The 22,077-nt window shown below is 43.1% G+C and overlaps 1 protein-coding gene across 1 annotated transcript; it reads left to right on the top strand.

The window, feature by feature from the left end:
* Positions 1 to 573: 573 nt before the first annotated feature.
* DHTKD1 (dehydrogenase E1 and transketolase domain containing 1) lies at positions 574 to 21,101 on the top strand. Its single transcript, XM_063323626.1, has 17 exons — positions 574 to 791; positions 2,366 to 2,521; positions 3,289 to 3,500; positions 5,290 to 5,484; positions 5,802 to 6,071; positions 10,431 to 10,602; positions 11,587 to 11,785; positions 12,670 to 12,982; positions 14,031 to 14,115; positions 14,772 to 14,911; positions 15,282 to 15,432; positions 16,631 to 16,737; positions 17,814 to 17,978; positions 18,353 to 18,435; positions 19,490 to 19,659; positions 20,181 to 20,266; positions 20,742 to 21,101. The coding sequence occupies exons 1-17, from the start codon at positions 635 to 637 to the stop codon at positions 20,841 to 20,843; spliced, it is 2,763 nt and encodes a 920-aa protein (XP_063179696.1). The 5' UTR covers positions 574 to 634; the 3' UTR covers positions 20,844 to 21,101.
* The last annotated feature ends 976 nt before the right edge of the window (positions 21,102 to 22,077 follow it).

Genomic DNA, 22,077 nt, shown 5'->3' with positions numbered 1-22,077 from the left:
AGCTTCTTTATGAGCATCTTACGGGAGACAGTGTCGAGGCCTTAGAAGTCCAGGTAGACAATGTCCACCGCTCCCCCCTCATCTGCCAGGCCAGTCACTTCGTTCTAGAAGTCTATCAAGTTGGTCATGCCATGTTTACTACTCCTGATGACTTTCCTGTCCTTCATGTGTTTGGAATAATGGTTCGCAGACAGCTGGAGTCTTCAGATGAAGCTTGCAGATCTTGTTAAAACTTTGTTTCTCTGTAACTCGTGCCTTCTTTTGGTCGGTTTTCCAGAGGTGATGATGTTGCTATGCCTTTTGCCAGTCTCATCACAATCCAGCATGGTGTATACACAAGATTAAGCTTTGGTACGTTTCAGAAGAGACTGATTAATAGGGAATTTTGGCAGCCTTTTAATAGGAAATACCAGGATACTGGAATACACTGCTGAAGTCGCTGAAGGGATGGGGGAGCTAGTCTGGACAATCAGATTTAAAGGCCAACCATATTGACGGACACCTCCACAGGCACCACCTCTGCCGAGGCCGCCTCAGCCTCCGGCAGCGGGGCGGGAAGCGGCGGTTCCCCCCACGGCGCGGGGGCGGTGGCGGCGGCGGGGCCGGCGGTTGGGTGGCCGGCGGGGCGGCGGCCATGGCGGCGGCGGGGAGCGCCGTGCGCTGCGCTCTGTGGCGGGGCGGCCTGAGGCGCTGGTACCGCACCGAGCGGGGCGTCTACGGCTACAAACCACGGAAGGCGGCGAGCGGGCCAGCGGCGGAGCCGCGCGGAGCCGGGGCGAGCGGCAAAGCAGGTCGGACAACCCCCCCCCGCCTCACACACACACACACGCACCGGGGTTGCGCTGGGCTGAGGGGAGGAGGGCCGCGCCGCCGGGGGGGGGATGAGGCACGGGGGTCCCCCCCCCGCCGCCCTGAGGGGAGGGAGGCAGGCAGGCGGTCTCCCCGCCGCCGTGAGGGGGAGGCAGGGTCCCCGCTGCGGCGGGCAGGGCTGTGCTCGGCCGCGGAGCCGGCGGCCCTGCCAGCGCTGAGGGGCCCAAAGTCCGAGGGCGTCGAAAGCGTCGATGTGAGGCGCTTTATGTTTTGTTCCTATTGCCCCATTGAGCGCCGTCTGGAGCTTCTCCTCGGGGCTCCTGGTGGGCTTTCCCTGCCCTCCGCTCCGCCGGTCCCTCGGGTGCCCCGGGCAGCCAGCTGGTGCCTTGTCGAGCTTGAAGTGACTGTGAGTGACCGCAGTTAATATGGCAACGTGCTCTAGCATTGTTTGACTGCTCATAAAAGCACCTGTTTTTTTATAGTATTGTGCTTGAACTGGCCAAGTACAGATAACTGCTGTAGCAATTAACTGTCATGTTTTTAGTGCCGTATTATAGTGCGGAAAAATAAGCAGAAAACTTTCTGGTGTAGGAGTGTCGTCCCTGCATTAACACCTCAGGAGACTCTGGTAGGAATTAAGCTCCTTGCACAGAAACAGGAGTGAAACCTGTTTGTTAGCTCCAGGACACCAAGTCCCGTTACTAAGTATCCTCCTTGTTAAGCAAGTAAAACGCCAATATATTTTTACGTTACACTTTTAAAATTACTTTTAAATGGCTTTCTTCCTGAGAGTTTTGTGTGAGACGTTAGGGTTTTGTTCTTCTGCTTTAGAACCATGTTTGAACGGGCCAACTTGCATGTATGTAGTAGCTGGAGCAGAGTGCTGGCAGCAGAAATGTGAATATTGGAGAAAAAACTTCATTAAATGGTCTCAGAAATTACATTGTTCTGGAAAATGAAGGACTTCAGACCTGAATATTGTCAGGACTGGGCCTTTGTCAGGGTGCCCTCCCCATTAAAAATGCATTATAAACTGTTTCATATCATTAATTTGTAGCGGATTCTTGCAATATATTTTATTGGCTTACAGTTTATTGACCTGGTCTGTGGCATGTGCTCGATGACAGCAATGCTGCCTGCACGACCTTTCAGCTGGTCAGGTTTTGCTTATGTCGATAATTTTTTGACCTCAATGAACAATGCCTGAAACAGTGTGCTGCTGGGGTCTGTTGCAAACCATGTTCACGTATTTGAGTTTTTAGTATGTCTGGCTCAGCATGTGCACATGCTGTTGGCTGCTGGCTCCTGCAGACACAGACTTTTTTTTTTTTTAAGTCATAGGACCCAAATTATTGTTAAGACCCTATCTTCCTGTCCTTCCAGCGAGGAACAGGGAGGCACAAGCACTGTGATTTGAGTTGGCTGAGGAAATAAGACTCTGCACACTGGTACCGTGCCATTCTCGAGTTGTGAGAGAATACTCCTGTGTTGGTGCTGTAAGTGGATTGGGTATGAGCACGTGTGTGATACTGTTCTACTTTCTTTTTGTTTTTAGTTGACCATGCTCTTGCTCGTTTAATAACTGCATACGCTGAACATGGCCACAAAGCAGCCAAAATAAACCCGCTGTTTGCTGGACAAGCTGTTATGAACATGGTACCCGAAATCCAAGAGTTGACTGAAGTTCTTCAAGGGCCTCTCATTACTACAGGTAAGTCTACAGCCTTATCACGGCAAATCAACCGTCTTCATCGTTAATTTGTTAAGAGGCTATGTCTGCTGCAGAAGAGCCGAATATTGAGTGGCAATTCAGTCGGTAATGAACTGTTGGACGTAAAATTAACTTCAGCCTGCTTGTATGTTTGTTGCAGAAATCATCGTGTAATGAGTGGCAACCTTCTAGCGTCTTTGGAAACCATGAAAATTTTTACTTGTTCTTACAATTACTGAGGTTATACATTAATTTCTTGTGTTGCTGTTCTATGATTTAGTGTAATACTTAACACAGTAGCAAAGCTGCCAGAGAGCAGAGGGCAGAAGTCAAGACTTGTCTTTTCTTGTATCTGTTAGACTCTCGCTGTGGCCTTGAACAAAGGAGGATCTCTCTGTATCTTATTTTTTTTCATCTGCAAAACGGGTGATAATTTACTTGTGGTGCAGCTAGGATTGGCACTCATCTCTCTGAGCCACATGATACCGAGTACTGTACTGAGTCACAAAAATAGTGTCTTTGTGTCATTCATGGTAAACTTACTCAGACATTTTGAGCACCTTGCAAATAAGCATGAGACTTTCATATTAATAATACTGAAGTGTGCTTATAAAATAATTTTTTTGAGTTTTGTTTTTAAATGGAGGAAAGGAAGATGACATTAATTTGTATGCTTAAAATGTTAATATAATTGCAAGACAACAGTTTAGGTCTTAGTGCTTCCCCCTTATCCTTCAAAGTGGCTAATAACATTTATTTCCCACCAGGGCTTCTAAACATGGGAAAAGAAGAGGCTTCGCTAGAGGATGTGTTGGCTTACCTTGACCATATATACTGTGGGCATATTTCCATAGAAACAAGCCAGCTTCCAACTTTGGAGGAAAGAGAATGGTTTGCTAAAAGGTTTGAAGAACTAAAACAAGAAGCATTTACACCCGAAGAGAAAAAACACTTGTGCAAACTGATGTTGGAGTCGCAGGTACTTTGTTCACTGTTATTGGATTGTAATAGAGTTGTGGACTCTATCATGAACCTTTTACCGCTCCAGACATTATTCATGCAGAAAAAGAACAGTCGCTATCCTGAAAGGCTTTGACAGTGTGCAAGAGGAAGAAGTACAAGGTTTTGCATGAAAAAGTGCAATACACAAATGCAAGAGTCTCTCTGGAGGTTGTTGCTGAGTTTACTTAGCAGCCATTATTGAAATAAATAGCGATACCTTTTGGTTTGCATTACTACTTTGGAAATATTTCTAGGAAAATATTTCCAGCCAGTTCCAAACTCAAGAGGCTTTTAGAATTAATTAGAATATATATTGTGTGCAATGTATGTTCTCGTAACATACATTCTTTATCATCAGGAGACACAAATGACCCTACAAATCCATGAGTAATCAGTCTTCAAAAGTGAGATTCTCTTAAGATAATAATCTGACAGTTTATATTAAATGTTACTGATGGGAATGCAAGGTTGGGCAGAGCTGCATGGAATTTTGTGCTCTGATGTGGGTGTTCTGTGTTTTCCTTTCATCCTAATGCCGATCTGTTTTACTAGCTTTAAAAAATCACGTCTCTCAAACTTTTGGGTGAACAAAACAGTTGGACTGAAGTGTTAGCCATATAGCATTGGTAAATTTGATGCTTTTCAGCAAAGGAAATTTTGTTCAATGCATTCTGTAAGGAAGTGAAAGATTTAACGTACTTGCAAAATGTATAGAGAAAATTTATTCCACAACTTCTGTACTGTGAAAAATTTTCTTTTTTTGGCCCCCCCTTTTCTCCCCGTGTTATCCAGAAGCATGAGAAGGTAGAAGAGCAGGATCTGTGAATGTGTCCCTGTTTCCAGTTTTCCAAGTGGAAGGAGTGTTAAATGTAATATTTACCAATGACTAAACAGAAGCAGATGGCATATTTCGTATTTTTCTTGCCTCTGGCAGTTAGAGGAAGTTGACAGTGACACAGGAGGTTGAAATCGGGGCTGTGGTGTATCCCATTTTGATTTCAGTATGACCAGAACTGTATATGTAGAGTGTAGAATTTAACCCTGACAGGAAAAACCGCTTCTATGTGGGATTAGTTATGTATACATTATTCCTTAGAACTAAATGTTGCTTAACTAGAAGGTGTTCAGCAGTTGGCTCGGATCTTTGGCTGTGGCTCAGTCTTCCCTTCTCAGTTACAGACTTAATTTATTTTCAGTCTTCAGTTGGAAAACACTACAGACACTTCCAGTACTTCCAAAACTTTGTCACTTATGAGAGCTGTCTAGGAGAACATGAACGGAGTGAAGTGGGAGGAGTGAGAGGAAAATGGAGTAAATATAGATTCGTTTATTTTCCTTCTCTTAAGCATTCTTCTACCTATGTGCTGAGGACACTGTGCTTCTCTAGCACTTTGCATCTCAGGACAGTTAAGGCTTATACTGTAAAAGAACACCATTCCTTAATTTCTACCTAAAATAGATAAACTATCAAGGAATTTGCAAGTTGCTCTGGTGTTATATTATTTCATGCATCTCCTTCCATGCTAGATAGAGAGTTTGGTCCTCAATCCAACATTTTCCTGCTTAAGAGGAGATACAAGCTGATCTCTTTAGTCATTATAGCTTCTGATCTTAGGCTGTGTGGGTTGTGAATGAGTTGAGGCTTCCAAGGGGTATGCTTAGATTTGTATGCCTTAAAGGTACAAACATAAATTATATTTCAATTTTATAAAGAGAAGACTGCTGCTTAAAATAACATAATACTGAAGTTCTCATATTTTTAATAGGAGTTTGATCACTTCTTAGCCACAAAATTTGCCACCGTGAAGCGGTATGGTGGTGAAGGAGCAGAGAGTATGATGGGTTTCTTCCATGAGTTGTTCAAGATGTGTGCGTACAGTGGGGTGACGGATATCATTCTTGGAATGCCTCATCGTGGAAGACTTAATCTTCTCACAGGTTTACTTCAGCTTCCACCTGAGGTAGGAGACTTAGAATCTCACTGAAAGTTGCTTGGTGCCTAATTTATTTTCAATGAAATAAAAACATAGCAGTTTGTGTTGTGAATGCTGAAGCAATGAAATAGTGACCTGTGTGAGTGTGTATTCCCCTTCTGTCAGCACCTCAGCTAGATCTTCACAGGAGACTGTTAAAGAGACCTCTAATGAAAGGATTTGTGTGCTGTTACCTGAAGCATCCTTGCAGTTTCGGGAGTAGGAGAGCACACAGTTCTAAATGTTTTTCTTTCCAAGTGTTAATGAATTGTAAAGGAAATGTAACCAAATTTGTTTCCGTGCAGCTCATGTTCCGTAAGATGCGTGGTTTGAGTGAGTTTCCAGAGAATTCAGCAGCCATCGGGGATGTTCTCTCCCACCTGACATCTTCTGTAGATCTTGACTTCGGTTCCCACAGGCCTGTGCATGTCACCTTGCTCCCTAACCCCTCACACTTGGAAGCAATCAATCCAGTGGCCGTGGGAAAGACACGAGGAAGGCAACAGACCCTGCTCGATGGAGATTACTCCCCAGAGAGCTCTGCACAGCCTGGAGACAAAGTTATTTGCCTGCAGGTATTTTGCTCACAATTTTTAACTTATCTTTGTAAGACTTCCTGGATTAGCATGTGAAGAGAAGTGGTGTGTATAGAAATATCAAACAAAACTGAATTAATGTAGAATATCAAGAATTGGGATCCTCTTTATGGAGAAAGAGGAGGGCAAGGAAGACTTCCAGATGAGGTATGTGATAATACTGGCATTTAAACAATTCCACGTCTAAGATTTCTGAAGAACTGATTCTGATACCTTCCTTTATTTTAATAATACGCTGTGTTGAGAGGCATGTGTGCATGTCTGCATAGACCACTTTTGCATTTGAAAGCTAACCCCTGTTAGCTTTCCTTTAAGTTAAAAGGGTTTGGAGATGAGCTATCAACAAGGGTGCAAAATATACGGGAGGATATTGAGTTGTGTCATTATATCATACTACTGTTGAAGAGCCTGCTGGAATTGGGTTTTGCTCCTTGAACTGTCTTTTATAGCTATGAAGGCATATAGCTAAGTAGTTTCTAGATAAATTTTCTTTTCTTGCATTGTATTCAACTTGGAAATACAAGTGAGCCAATCTCTTAAACGCTTTTAAAGTCAGGAGTAAAAACGAGTTGGGGCAGAACTGTTCTCCTGTGAAATAAAATGAACATGGAGGAAGTTAAAGGTAGAAGTGAAAATGTATATCAGTAAAATAAACGTTTTGCTTCCTTCTGAAAGTATGTGGATACTTGGAAAAAGCAGAAAAGAGAACATGAAATATTGAGAAAACTGGAGGCAAGTTGTGGTTCTAGTGTTCTTTTTTTTTTTTTTATTTAAAAAAAAAGGCTTTTGGTCATACAAGTGCAGGAAGGAAAGTTTGTTGCCCAATGCATCTTCTCCTCTTCTTTCAGTGCAGTTGTATCAGTTAGTTTGATAAAGTATTATTGCTTCTTAGATTCCGTCTCTCTCATAATGTTAGATCTTCACCATGTAGTAATGAAACCACTATAACTCTTTAAACAAAGATTCTTCAGGGTAAATGGAACCTCTCTATACAAGAAAAATTTAACTTTTTGGGTTTTGAAGGGGTAAGTGGAAAGGAGCATTGCATAGTAGAGAAGATCAACATTTAACTCCTAGCTAGGCACCTCCATGTTAGTTAACTGACTCAAAATATTCCCAAAAGAAAAGAAATGTTTTGTCTAATGTGAACATAAGTACTTGTGAAGAAATCCGAGAGTTAGATTAAAAAAAAAAAAAGGCAAATTTTTACAGTTCTGACCGTTAACTGCTTTCATTCAGCTAATGGAGAACAAAGACATGAAATCAGACACCTCCTCTTTCAGAGTCTTGGTTTGGAAGTTTCTCTTTGGGTTTTCTGTTTTCATAGTGCTTTCTCTCCAGAAAAAGCACTTTCTCTCCAGAAGTGGTGTAGAAACTCTGAATTGAGATTTACTTCGGCATTTGTTCTATTTTCTCACTAACCTGAGTGCCAGAGCTTGAGGGTAAAAAGAGTAAAGATCAGCTGAGGTGCCAGTGTCAGTGGTGAGCCTAGCTGTCTGAAGATCTTTTCTGGACCTTCAGTGTACTCGGAATACATGAAGACTATAAAACTCTTCTTGGTTAACTACCGAGGACACTTTTTCGATGTTTAATTGTCCATCTCTGCTGAAAAGTGGCTTATTTTTCACCTTCTTACAGACATTAACTCCACTTCCTGGACATCAGGCAACTATTGGTCTTCATGAATTGAACTGCAATCTGAGAATAAGGTCTCCCTGAAATAAATTTCACATCTGATGTTCCACAGTCAGGGTCACTGTTCGATAAAACTTGATGGTGACCTTGCTTTTATGTTCTTTGCTAATGCTGCCAGAAAAAAAAAAAAAGTGCTAGCAAAAACTGCTCCCAGCTTTCTGCTATAATGAGGAAAATCCTACCTTCCCCACAGGAATTGAATCCTCTGGGGTTTGAGACGCATATGAAGAGTCTTGTGTAGTAGCATAGTCCTAGTGTCTGTAGGCTGCAATGCTTTGGGAGGTATTGAAGGCCATAAAGTTCTTTCAGATGTTCAAGGGTCCCTACTCAAATGGTATTACTGAGATATATGGTCTTCTTAGGCAGCAGAAGAAATCAGAAGGGAAAAGAGAAAATCCAATGCTTCCAGAACAAATGTAAGGGGTAGAGTGGAGATGCTGTGTTGTCTCCGTTGCAGTAGTTCACTTTGGTTTTCTGTGATGCCTTTTAAAAAAAGTCGCTATTTTAGAACTGCGTAAAACCCCATGTTGCCATTTCACAGGTTGATTATACTTCTACTCTCTTCCAGATGTACTTGCACCTCCAAAAGTCTCTTAAAGCTTGAAAGCGTAATCCCATAACTAGAAAGTAGAACTGTCATCTGGTTTCATAGAATCATAGGGTTGGAAGGGACCTCTGGAGATCATCTAGTCCAACCCCCCTGCCAGAGCAGGGTCACCTAGAGCAGGTTACACAGGAACACGTCCAGGTGGGTTTTGAATGTCTCCAGAGTTGGAGACTCCACCACCTCTCTGGGCAGCCTGTTCCAGTGCTCTGCCACCCTCAGGGTAAAGAAGTTCCTCCTCATGTTTAGGTGGAACTTCCTATGTTCAAGTTTGTGCCCATTGCCTCTTGTCCTGTCCCCGGGCACCACTGAAAAGAGCCTGGCCCCATCCTCCTGACACCCCCCCTTTAAGTATTTATAAGTGTTGATAAGGTCCCCCCTCAGCTGTCTTTTTTCCAGACTGAAGAGACCCAAATCCCTCAGCCTTTCCTCATAAGAGAGGTGTTCCAGTCCCCTAATCATCTTTGTAGCCCTCCGCTGCACCCTTTCCAGCAGTTCCCCGTCCCTCTTGAACCGGGGAGCCCAGAACTGGACACAGCACTCCAGGTGCGGCCTCACCAAGGCAGAGTAGAGGGGGAGGATGACCTCCCTTGACCTGCTGGCCACGCTCTTCTTGATGCACCCCAGGATGCCATTGGCCTTCTTGGCCACAAGGCCACATTGCTGGCTCATGGTCATCCTGTTGTCCACCAGGACTCCCAGGTCTCTTTCAGCTGAGCTGCTCTCCAGCAGGTCAGCACCCAACCTGTACTGGTGCATGGGGTTGTTCCTCATGCTTCTTCTTCTTCCTCATGTTCCTTCTTCAATAAGAAACTACATCAATCTGTGTAGAGATTTTGATCTGTAAAGGATCAAATCTGCATTCTGAGGAAGCTGTGATCATATTCATCAATGGAGAACTATCTCTAGTTTCAAAACATTGAAATGCTAGATGATACTCATTCTAATAGTATTTAGCCTTTTTAGAAACCTGGGTTGGATATCACAGTAGTCTCCCCTCCCCTTCCAAACTTCTGTTTTATTTGCAACATTTATTTGTGGTTTTGAAGTGTCACTGAGAACTTATGTTTTATTTCCATCTGAAAGCTTTTATTTGCTTTTTAAGTGTCTCCATTCAGTTCCTTTTCCACTTTTTTTTCCTGTTGTGCCTGTTCTTGTCTCTATTTGGTGAGATGGGAGTAGGCATAAATCACAGTTCACCAGCATTAACTTTCAGCAAAGCTGCTGTGGTGACTGGCTTGCTTTTGTTCAGTGGTCAGTGACTTGCTACTGACTGCTGCAGCTTTGCTATAGCCATGGTATTTGCAGTCACTTGTACGCTGGTGGGTCGATTTTAAGAGGTGATGGGGTCAGTTCCAGGTAGGAGTTACGGAATCACGGAATCTTCAGAGTTGGAAGGGACCTCTAGAGATCATCTAGTCCAACTCCCCTGCTAGAGCAGGATTACCTAAAGCACATCCCTCAGGGCTGCATCCAGGCGGGTCTTGAAAATCTCCGGAGTAGGGGACTCCACACCCTCCCTGGGCAGCCTGTTCCAGTGCTCTGTCACCCTCACTGTAAAGAAGTTTTTCCGTGTATTTGAACGGAACTTCCTATGTTCTAGCTTGTGCCCATTGCCCCTTGTCCTGTCACTGGGAACCATTGAAAAGAGCCTGGCTCCGTCCTCCTTAAACCCACCCTTTAGATACTTGTAAACATTAATCAGGTCCCCCCTCAACCTTCTCTTCTCCAGGCTAAAGAGTCCCAGCTCTCTCAGCCTTTCCTCATAAGGGAGGTGCTCCAGTCCCATAATCGGGCAGTTACATCAGGCAGTTACAGACAGATGCTGGCTGCTATGACTTTGTGTTAGTGATAAGACTATATAAACTTTCAAATCATAAAAACAGTAGTCTGAAAGGGGTTAAGAAGTGGATCCAGCTGAAACTGTATCTGTTCTACCTACTCAGTTTAAAGGGTTTTGCTTAATGAGTTACGGTTTTGATTTTGCTGTTCCTCCAGTGTTTTCTAATGAGACTTTTCCATCTTCTTCCCTAATGTAGGTTCATGGCGATGCTGCTTTCTCTGGGCAAGGGATTGTTCCTGAAACACTGACCCTCTCTAATCTACCACATTTCAGAGTTGGTGGGAGCATCCATTTGATTGTTAATAACCAGCTGGGCTATACCACTCCTCCAGAGCGGGGAAGATCATCTCTGTACTGTAGTGACATTGGTATGTATCATTGAATCAGAAGGAAAATTGCCTGTTGTGTCAGAAAGGATTTTTAACTCCAGTGTGAATATATGCTATGCTATGCTATGGGCTTCTTATAGCAAGCATCTATGAACTCTAGGGATTTAGATTAATATATCTCCATTTTCATCATACAGTAGAAATTAAAATTATTATTGATGATTACCTCCTACTAGCAAAAATTCAGATGCTAAAAACAGGCCTTCCCCCATCTGCTTTATGGCAAAGACTAAATATCGAGGGAAAAATCTTGTCACATTTTTACAGGTTTCTTCTTTCCTGGTCAGTGAGGAGGATGGGTGTTACTCATTTGAGCTTCAGGATTTTGCTAGGGAGGGGTCAGGAATGGCTGAAATATCTTTATTTCCCAGAATTTGTGCAGATAAAGTACAAGAGGAGCACTGTTACTGGGAAGATTTGCAGCCAAACTGTCATACAGGAGAGGGTGTGAAGACATGTGAATTTTGCAGTGTTTGCTTTAACGAAGAGGCCTTTCTGCCTGGAGGAGCAGTGTGTAGAATGACTGCTGACAGGGGAGAAGATTGTTTCTGGCCTGCGTGAATTCATAGGAGTGACAGCTTAGGATAAGATGGAAATAAAACTCAGTTTTTGTTTTAAAGAGAAGCGATCAAATAGTTCTCTCCCATTCCCCGTAGACTTGCATCCAGTTTAAAAAGATGTAGGAATCGTGTATAGAAAGCCCTCTGGGAATTTAGCGCTGGTGAAGAAGTTGTGCTCAAACTGTGACAAGTACAACAGGTTGGGCTAATTGCACTTTCTCTCAGGGAAAACTCCTACTCCTTACCCCAGCTCTTATCACAAAGAGCACCTTTTGTAGATTTGTTTTTGTTAAATACACTTCACATGAGTTTTCTGTCATTCTCAGCAGAGTGGGTGTGTGACCGCTTTCTTTGGAAGGGGTTGGGTGTGATTACTGTTGTTATGTTTTGAATCCCTGGGCAGGTAAAATTGTTGGATGTGCGGTTATCCACGTGAATGGCGATGATCCTGAAGAAGTTGTCCGTGCCACACGACTGGCTGTTGAGTACCAACGCCAGTTCCGCAAGGACGTGATAGTAGACCTGTTGTGCTACAGACAGTGGGGCCACAATGAACTTGATGAGCCGTTCTTCACCAACCCCAGCATGTACAAAATCATCAGGTAAGGGTAACGCCACCCGATGGGGGACCCAAAATGTGCTCGTGTCTACACGAACTCAGTATTGCCTGTGACTGTAATAGAAATCTCTCTATAACGAGATCATGTGCCGTATCGACAAGTCTTTATGTAGGTGTAGCTATGCTGTCAGCAGCCCTTGACTAAGGTGCGAGTCTGAGAATGACATGTTAATGAAGGTAACCACTAGTGTTGGCTCTTGAACATGCAGCTTGATGCCTCTTGGAGAACAAGCTTGCATATAGCCCTTGGATTTCAAATTCATGATCGCTAGTAATCAGAAAGCAAAGTTGTCTCCTGTGTGCTAGAGGAGAGCGTAGATAATGCGGGAGAATGGGCAGGAAGCCAGTATGACGTTTGTCTTGTCTCATCTGGTCCTGCTGGTTACAGTGGGGACTCATCTTTATGAGCATTTAGATGTATTCAGATTCCATCCTTATCCCCAAATTAAAATACGCATAAAAACTCACTGGCCAATGAATTCTGGTATTTGAAGTGAAGCGTTTATGGAATGGATGGATGGCTTGATTCTCAGCTATACTGAAATCCTCCTGTCAGCTTGTCTGAAGAAAATAGGTGTGATAGCACAGTGTCAGTCTAAGTGAGAGGTTTTTTTGGCTTGTCTTTACCTGTAACTGCCAACTATAGACACACTTTTTTTTTTTTTTTAAGGACTGTAAAGCACTTATCTAAGAGAATTGTTACCTTTCTGGAAATGCCAGGAAAGCAATCTTGATGCAAATTAGTATAATGCACCAGGACCTCATTTATCTTAGTTTTCTGTGGTATTTGATAGTATTAAGATGGTATTTCCTTGTGCTGCAGTTTTCAGGCTTAATGGCTGTGAGGTTTGATTCCCTCCCTGACAGATCCCGCAAGAGCATCCCAGACACATACGCGGAACACCTAATAGCTGCTGGGCTCATGACTGAGGCTGAAGTATCTGACATAAGGACGACATACTATTCTAAGCTGAATGATCACCTTGCCAACATGACTTTGTATAGTCCACCTCCTACCAACCTGCAGGCTCACTGGAAAGGCTTTGTTGAGCCTTCTGCAAAAATCACCACTTGGGACACGGGTATGCCTGTACCACTTCTGCAGTTTATTGGAGTCAAGTCTGTAGAGGTGCCTGAAGAACTCCAGATGCACAGCCATCTTCTGAAGACCTACGCACGGGTCAGTAGGGCACAAGGATGCTTTTAGTCCCATTGCTCAAAGATATGACCCGTTACGGGAAAAACTAAGCGCAGCAAGACTGCCAGTTGGAGAACAGCATAGTATTCTCAAGGAGAAGCAGCTCGCTTTCTTTTTTGAAGCTGAGATTATGCCATTTTTCCTCCAGTTCTGAAGACATCCTCTCCCCCAAATCTGACCATAAACTTAATTTTGTTATTTCAACAATATTTTGTTGCAATGAAGAAAAATGCTTACAGAAAATACAGTTCATTATTCTTACAAATAATAGAAACTATTATGATAAATTATTATCATTTATATACTTTATAATGAGTACTTTGTGAGCAAATGAATCAGAAACTTGGTAATAGTGTACATATTTTCTAAAGCCAGTAGTGAGTGTTTATGTTTTATACATATAAATACATGCATACACATGTGGCCAAGTTCGACAGTCATTTTTTGATAGCTCATAAGTTTGTGTGCTGTATTTGGATTGGTTTGGGTTTGTGAACGTTTCCCTTTGATGAATGATGACCATGCGCAGGTGCCTGGTTGTCAGCCACAGAGAGGCCCCGAGTCGAATATTTCAGAAGACTGATGTTCTTGTCTTCCCGGCCCAAGGCAAGAACACCCTAGTTGGGTGTGATCATTTGTCTGCAGTTCTGCAGGCCAGAACAGTGGGGAATTTTAGAGACTGAAATACTTACACCTAGTATCTTTCATCACTGCTAACAGACAAATAAAAAATCTGCTAAGAGCATGCTCTGTGCTGTGATAAGATTTTATTGTTGTCAGACTAAGATCTGAGTTGTCAGTCCACAGTTTATTGAGTGGTACGTGGACACATGGGTCATGCAGCCTTCTTCAGGATGTGCTGAAATCAGACTGTGTATTCCAAACCAACCTAAGCTGGCTGCAGGAATATAGCATTTCTCTCCATAGTGTTATCTTTTTTTCCTAGCTTCTAATACCGATCTGTGCCACCAGAAGAGCTACAGATGGAAAAAGGCAAAATAGTAACTTTTCTGTGTTGTTTACTTTTTAGTCAAGAGTTCAAAAAATGGAGGAAGGAAAAAAGATTGACTGGGCAACAGCTGAAGCTTTAGCGTTTGGTTCCCTGCTGAGTCAAGGTAAGAGGCAACTAGACAGCAGACAATAACATATTTTTGCTTTGATGTCAATAAAGTATAACATTAGGCTTCTTAGGTGTTCCTAAGTATAAAGATTGATATGTATAAATTTAACAACTTACACTTGCGTGGTACTAAGAGAAGGTAAATGTGATTCCTGTATATCACTAGTATTTGTAGATTGAGTACTAAATGTCTTCAAAGAATTGTTGCTCCCTCCCACTCCCCAAAAGCATTTGTGCATAGGGCTGAGCACGTGAGCGATGCAGCTGACATCAGTGGGGCCTCCCAAATACTTTCGGAGTGTGTTTCATGGTACTATTTATTTTTCCTCCTCTCTAGCCTGAATTCATATTTCCATTTACATACGATAGAGAATGCACATTTTTTTGCAGTTTGCTTCGGTAAATTGAACTGTTTGCCACAAAATAATTCTTGGCTGCAGAGAGGAGGAAAGAAAAATGTCTGAGCATCAATGTGCTTGTGAGTTGGAGCTGCTGCTGGTTAAGAATCTCAGAGCTGATGTTGCTGATGAGGGGAAATCCAAGAAGAGATGTGATGAGAGAAGTAATACTTTAGAACTGAGGAGTTGTTGTCCTGCATGTTTTCTTTTTACGTGACTTGCTAATCTGGTGTTTTGTTTATTGCTTGGCAAGGGTTTAATATCAGACTAAGTGGACAAGATGTTGGCAGAGGAACCTTTAGCCAACGACACGCCATGTTGGTCTGCCAAGAGACAGATGACACCTACATTCCTCTGAATCATATGTCCCCAGACCAGAAAGGTTTCCTAGAGGTAGGTTCAACTTTCTTCAAGCTGTGCTGAAACAGAATACATATTTTAAAGCTGCTGAGACACATTTAGGTAGCCTGTACGTTCTGGCAAACCCCAGATACAGAGACATAAAACTGTCAGGGCACCCCCATTCTTTGTAGTTACCCTCTGTACAAATTTAACGTGGGGTTTTGCTTTTTCTTGAGAGATCAGCTATTATTCTTTTCCCTTCCCTTTTTCAAAAGCCAAAAAAAAAAAGAGGTGACCATCAATTGCCTTTAGGAGTGCATGTCCTCAGTGTGCCCAGCACTGATGTGCCTGGTTCCAAAGGTTCTTAACCCTGGGTTGTCTTCTTCCTCACCCACCCCTCCCAACAATTTCCTTTTGTTAGGTGAGTAACAGTCCCTTGTCTGAAGAAGCCGTGCTTGGTTTTGAATATGGAATGAGTATTGAGAGCCCTAAGTTACTGCCAATTTGGGAAGCTCAATTTGGAGACTTCTTCAATGGAGCCCAGATAATATTTGACACTTTCATCTCTGGAGGTGAGTGTACAAGGAGCTAGTGTATTTAAAAATGAATCATTTGTACTAAGCACATTTTTAGAAAATTGTTCATCTTTAAAGTTAAAAGGGCAATGTGTTGAGAAAAGAATTCTCTTTTCTCAAGAAGTCTTGTGAGCTTGCCTGTGTGGTCCTGGCTTCTCTGCAGCTTTCCTGTGAAGACGGTCCACCTAAAATAAGACACCCCATCCTTAGCAGAAGACAGTCATTCCAAAAGGACAGTTGATTGTATCAATGGCCTTTCTTCCCTCCCGCCCCCATTTATTTTACTGTGTGTGTATATAGTTGATAGCTTTTTAGGCTGTAGCTTTCCTTCATGAGGCATTTGAATAATTCCTGAAGCAATACAGAAGGAAAATAGTGATTGTTTAAAACAAACGAAAAGCCTTACAACTAGCCTCTAAGTTTGACTGGAGCATGTTTTCTGAGCGCACAGATAAGACCTCTTTGAGCTGGAACATGCTGAGAAAATGCTAAGGTGGATCATTTTAGAGTGGTGTTCCTTGTACGTAAGTGTCCACAGTTTTGTCATCTAGCCTCAGATAGGCCTCTGCACTCCCTCTGTAATCATAGATGGAAATTCCGAGGCCCTCTTATCCCACCCATTCTCAACATGTTTTTGAGGCCAGGATGAATTACCTCCTGGATTTGACTCTAATCTCTTAAATAGTGCAGGAGGTTTGGCAGAGCTCAGGGGAACAAGCCTGTGGCTAGCACTGCTGTGTTAGCTAGGACTGGCTCACAGAATGCTGCCTGGGTCACACCTGCTGAGGACCAAATGAGCAAGGTACGCAGAAAATAAGCAATGAATTATGATTAGGGGTTTGCTCACTGAAGGAGCAAACCTTTGAGGACTTCTTTTAGTCAGGAGGACAACTCCATTCAGAGGATTTAAGTTTTAAAATCTTCACCATTGTCACATGCTCTGCATGGAGGCTTAAGTCTTTTGGAAGCCCAAAGTTACATGATGATTTCAGAAACTTCAGATCATCTTATGCATGCTGTTTCACTATTGTGAATCTCATGGCAAAATGCCAGCAGCATGTTTCAGGCTTGTATTTAATGATGAGGAAATTAACTATTCTTTTTTCCTGAGTAGTTTGTGCAAAGTAATATGTGTTTCATGACTTTGTGTTCTGTGGAAGTCATTCTTTCCCTCCTCCTCACTGTGTGTTTTTAGGTGAGGCCAAATGGCTTCTGCAGAGTGGCATAGTAATTCTTCTTCCCCATGGCTATGATGGTGCAGGCCCTGAGCACTCGTCCTGCCGGATGGAACGGTTCTTACAGGTACCTCGCCACACCTTCAGATTCACATATTCCCCATTGTAGCACTGGCAACCAGTGCTCTGGGAGTCTTGCCACAAAATGCCCTATTCCTGGTGTACCTGCTAGTGACATCAGAAGGTGGAGACATACCAGGATCCATACCATCATGATGAGATTGGAACGGGCTGGTCTGAAAGTGGAGGGAGAAAGAGGACTTCAATGAGAAGGTGTAGGTCTAGAAGTGGTGAGGAAACAGTTCTGGTTTAAATGCTGCCACAGCAGCTCTGGTGTAAGACTCTGAACCTTGTAATAAATGCTTGTTGTTCCTATTGCATCTCTGTCACCTGCCCAAGTGGGTGTGGTAACACGAAATTTCCTAACATGAGATTTGCGTAGTGCTTGCAGAGGCCCTGTGCCCTCTGCAAACACCTCTAGTGGGACGTGCTTCAGTACTGCTGTCTTTTTTGATTGCTGCCCTTCATCATTGTCACTGTACCACAGAATGAGTCCAGTGGCAAGACAGAATTGCTGAATTGCAAACAGCAGACCTGTGATGAGCACTTACAGAAAACATTTTGGCATCAAAACCAGGTAGCCACCCTTTAGAGAAAACCACTTGCAGATCTGTCCGCTAGGCACAGATCGTACAAACGGAACCGTGGATGCTATTAAGTACCAGTTAGTAAATCTGTGGCATGATTTTACAAAAAAAAAAAAAATCCACCGTTGTGCCCTTGTGACTGTAGTAAGTAAGTGAAAGCCTTTTCATCTGAGTAATGGCTTATAGAAGAGTTTGCAGCATGTTTAGACGGATGCTGCCACTCTGATGGAGAAGTCATGCCCTCTCCACTGTTAGGAAAACTGTCATGCCCTGGTAACAGTGGGCTAGAAGGAGGCAGTGCAGATATAATCTTACCAGTTAAATGCTAAAGCCATTTCTTCTCTGACGTTGTTCTTCCCTGCAATCAATGTCTGAATTGGGATATTTGCCCTTCTATTCTTACACTAGTCAGCATGCCTTATGTGCCTGGATTCTCTTGCATATTTGGCTCACTGCTTGCTTCTTGACAAGCTATTGCTGTGTTCCCCTTATATAGATGTGTGACAGCTCAGAAGAGGGAGTCGATGGGGACCAGGTGAACATGTCAGTTGTGCATCCCACCACCCCAGCCCAGTATTTCCATTTACTCCGGCGGCAAATGGTCCGAAACTTCAGGAAACCTCTCATTGTTGTTTCTCCCAAAGTGTTACTCAGGCTGCCCGTAAGCTGAAAATGTTGTTTTCCTTTTTCTTTTTTCCCCCTCCTTGTCTCTGCTCTTTTCCCCTTTCTCTTTTTTCTTCCTCTGTGTTCTCCAGTCTCTGTTTTGGGGTCAAATCAATGGGGTTTTGCCTTTTGGGGCTTTACAGGTTGAGGATTAAAGCTGGATGGAGGTGAGCTAGAAGTAGGGTTGATTCTAGGTCTGGTGGTGTTCTTGGGGAATCTTATCATCCCACCTTTCATTGGTGGGAATGGGAGGGAGAGGGAAGGTTGTGTCTTTTTTACTTATCAAAAGCCTGTCTCAGTATCCTTTTCCCAACTCTGTCCTGAGGGAAAAGGCAGCAAGATTTGGTAACTTCCAGCTCTTCCCCCATGTAGGCTGCTGTATCAAGTTTTGAAGAAATGGCCCCAAGGACAACATTCAAGCCTGTAATTGGTGACTCGTCCGTAGACCCTAAAAGGTAGCTCTAATTTCATAGAGGAGAAGCTCAGAAAGAATGTCCTGTCCCTTTCTCCTACCTAACAGATGAAGTTTGAGGTGATATGAAAGAGTTGACTTTGGGGGTAATATGTTGTTTTATGATGGGTGACTTAGTTTTACCTGTTTCTCCCATTTTCCTGTGCTTACTTGTTGGCAGATACAACATCTGTCTGTGCTGTAAAGCGTTCAGGCTTTCAGCCCTTGCCCCCACAGGGAGGCTGTGACTGTGGTGACTGATCTCATGGGTGCTGTTCTGTGCTATGCCCATTAGCTAACGGTGGGAGCGGTCGTTACATGAAGAGACACAGAATTTTTTGTTCTGGTGTTGGAACACCTGAGCCAACGAAATTAAGTTAGGGCAATAATAAATTGTGTGCATATATCTCCCTTCAGATACTGTAGAGAATCCTGTTCATAAAGGGTAATTCTGGCCTTCATTTTTTTTCCCTTCTAAGGTTCTTATCTGGTCCATGTACCAAGTAGTACCAAGTCTGACAGCATCCCTGATGTTAGTATCTTGGTTTCTTTTTTAAGTGGGATGGTGAGGCACAAAGGGTGAGGTTTATCTCCTTGCCTTTGTCCAGTAAGGTTAGGCAGCCAAGACCTCTCTGACTGCTGGAGGGTATTGTATATCTCCATTCCTCTTTGGCATGGGAGAGCATTGTCCTCTGGAGGTACTTCTCCTCCTCTCTGGTTTATTCTCTATGGAGAGCACACAGATGACTAGCTTTGACTAGGTGTTTAATTTTTAGATAGTTAAAGCTAAGAGAGGTGAATCCCATTGTAAGATAACTTTCCCAGGACTACCGAAGCAGCAGGACCCCTGGGCTCTGGCATACTGTGGCCAAAGGTTAGTTTGCTGACTGTTGGAGGGAAGGGAAGGCAAAGAAGAGAAAAGATGGTCTAGGGTAGCAATTTAGCTTCATAAAGTTATCTTTAAAGTTTCGCTGGTTGTTTTTGCTTAAAGTGTGAAACTGTTCTGCATAGAGTTTCTCTAAAACACTAAACTTGGAAACATTCCTATTTTTCTTCAGTGTCACCCAAGTGGTGCTTTGTTCTGGTAAGCATTACTATGCTTTGGTGAAGCAGAGAGAGACACTAGGAGAGAAACAGCACAACACAGCTATTCTGAGGCTTGAAGAACTCTGTCCTTTCCCCTTGGAAGCTCTACAGCAAGAGTTGAGCAAATACAGCCGTGCCAAAGGTCAGCCAGACTTTTACCTTTGTGTTTCTAGACTCTTTGAAGTACTGAACTAAATCTGTTGTCTGTCTTTTAGGATGAAGAGTTGTAGCACCTTTTTCCTCTTTGCACTTCCCCCTTTACATCTGATGTTTCTGGAGTGGGATAATAACAAATGTTGACTGCTTCTGCTAGAAGAACTTGTCTCTCTGCTATTGTTAGCTTCCATATATCTACTAAAAATCAGAGTGAACTATTTGTGGCATTTTTTTTGCATTGGTCTTTGCAGTTCAGTCCTTTTAAGTAGCTTTTGAAAATGGCAGTAGAAAAGCGAATATACCCACAGCATACCCTAATGGTGGACATACTTTTAGTTTGACTTCAGCAAGCTGTGAGCTGCAAGCGAATTCAATCTGGCAAGCCTTCATTTCAGACAGGGCCAAGACAAAAAAGGCAGAGGTGCTACAAAAGAAAAAAACTGGTTTTCTTGAGCTGATGAAAAGATAAATATGTGCATTTGTAATGTAGCCTTATCCTTCCTTTAGTCTTCATCTGGAGCCAGGAAGAACCACAGAACATGGGTCCATGGTCCTTTGTGTCACCACGGTTTGAAAAGCAGGTGGGGATTAAGGTAAGATGTCTCTATGGTGCTCTAGTCTTTAAAATGAAGTTTGAAGTTCTCCTTGAATGAAAAATCATGTGATGCTTACACAAAAAACTAATCCTGATGCCTAAAACAAACGTGTGTTCTAATTTAAGCTACTTATGCTCTTTGTAGCACCATTTAGTGGTGATGAGCAGGGCTGGAGATATCTTCTACCCGATGTTTTATCTAAGTAGACAGGATGGTGAAAGGTCCCAGATAGGAAACAACATGCTTGAAGTGAGTAGGAGGAGACTCCAAAGCTGCTGTTTGCTCTGGCAGATTATGCACTATAATGTTCTTGGAGCCATCGTCTTTGGAAGATGGAGGGTAACTTCCTGCATTACTTGCAGCTGGGACTGCCCAGTATCTGACAGTAGATACCACCATGGCATCAGAGGACGTCAAGATGCAATCCTATGTTTGTATTTCATTAACCATTTTCTCCTGACTCAAATTTCAGCTCCGTCTTGTGAGCAGACCTCCTTTACCAGCCCCAGCAGTTGGCATTGGAACCCTACACCACCAGCAGCAGGAAGACATTCTTACCAACACATTTATCTAAGTTTTCAACGGATGGAGAACTCAGGCTGCCAGTCATGTTCAGTGCCTCCTCCTATGAAGAACAACAAAAGCCAGACCCTTAAGACTCTAGTTCTCCAAAACAGGGAAAAAAGAATGGAACAACTTCTGTAATGATGAAGCAGTTTTTTGATGTAGGGGAATACTTAAAGATGAGAGGTGCTGCCTGTTACTCTATGTACTTCTTTTTCTCTTGCAGTATTTTCTACAAAACATCTTTTTAAAGTTAAAAAAAAAATAATCCAGTCCAGGGGGCAGATCGGTGAGGTGGCTATAAAATACCTTCTATCACCTTGCATATCTGCACTTGGCAGTTCCCTGAGATGGTACATGTGTGGAAACAGTTTGTCTCCACAGAAGTGTTAGTCTGTTTGGTTGAATAAATGCTTCCCCCTGCCTGGGAATGAGACATTTCTACAGCAGTGTGTTGTGGGTTTTTTAATTTATTATCCTATGGGCCAGGAATGAAATTTGTTGCAGCTGTTGGTGCTCTTCTCAACACGAGTTGTTAAAGCAGGATTCCTTGGGGGCAGGATGGCTCCTGAAGACTTCAGGCACCACTGTTTCTCTCACACAAAGTGGTGCTTTCACATCAAGCTTGCAGGGTGGAAGGCATGCTGCAGGGACTGTGCCATGTTTTAGAACCGTATTTTGCAGAGACCAAACCAGTTTTCAGAGGCTAGCCTGAAGAGTGACACTACCTCCTACCTGGGAAACAACTTCTCAGTGTCCTCCTTCTGGTTTATTGTTTTGTTATAGCTTTTTTTTTTTCTAACCCCAAGATTGTGCTGTTAAATTGGTCCCTTGGTTTAGTCTGTGTTGGCAAGGAATGTGTAACTTCTCACTAGTAAAGCCAAAGGGAAGTGCATTTAAGAAACCATCTCTTTTCCAGTCCCAGGCTGCTGTGCTGTTTCACCAGTTCTCAGGACTGTGACCTGTTTTTGAGGTCTCACTTCTGCTCAGTTTCTTCTTTCAGTGTTCCGTTGTTCCCATACAGAATCTTGCTCATGCTGGAGCATGAGCTGGAGTTGTGACCAAGTAAGAGCAATGCAAAGAGAGTCCAAAACTGTGGCAAGCTAAACAGAAAAGTGCAGTAGGGCAGGATGCAAGGAGTTTGAGGGAAAACTTGCTGAAAGGTGTAAGAGTGAGGCCTCTTTCGAATACACCAGAAGCTGGAAAGGTAAGAGGCAGGAGAACTAGGAGGCTGAAGTGACTTA

The sequence above is a fragment of the Chroicocephalus ridibundus genome, chromosome 1 (assembly GCF_963924245.1).
Source record: "Chroicocephalus ridibundus chromosome 1, bChrRid1.1, whole genome shotgun sequence".
Classification (NCBI taxonomy): Eukaryota; Metazoa; Chordata; class Aves; order Charadriiformes; family Laridae; genus Chroicocephalus; species Chroicocephalus ridibundus.
This window is presented reverse-complemented; position numbering and strand designations above follow the sequence as displayed.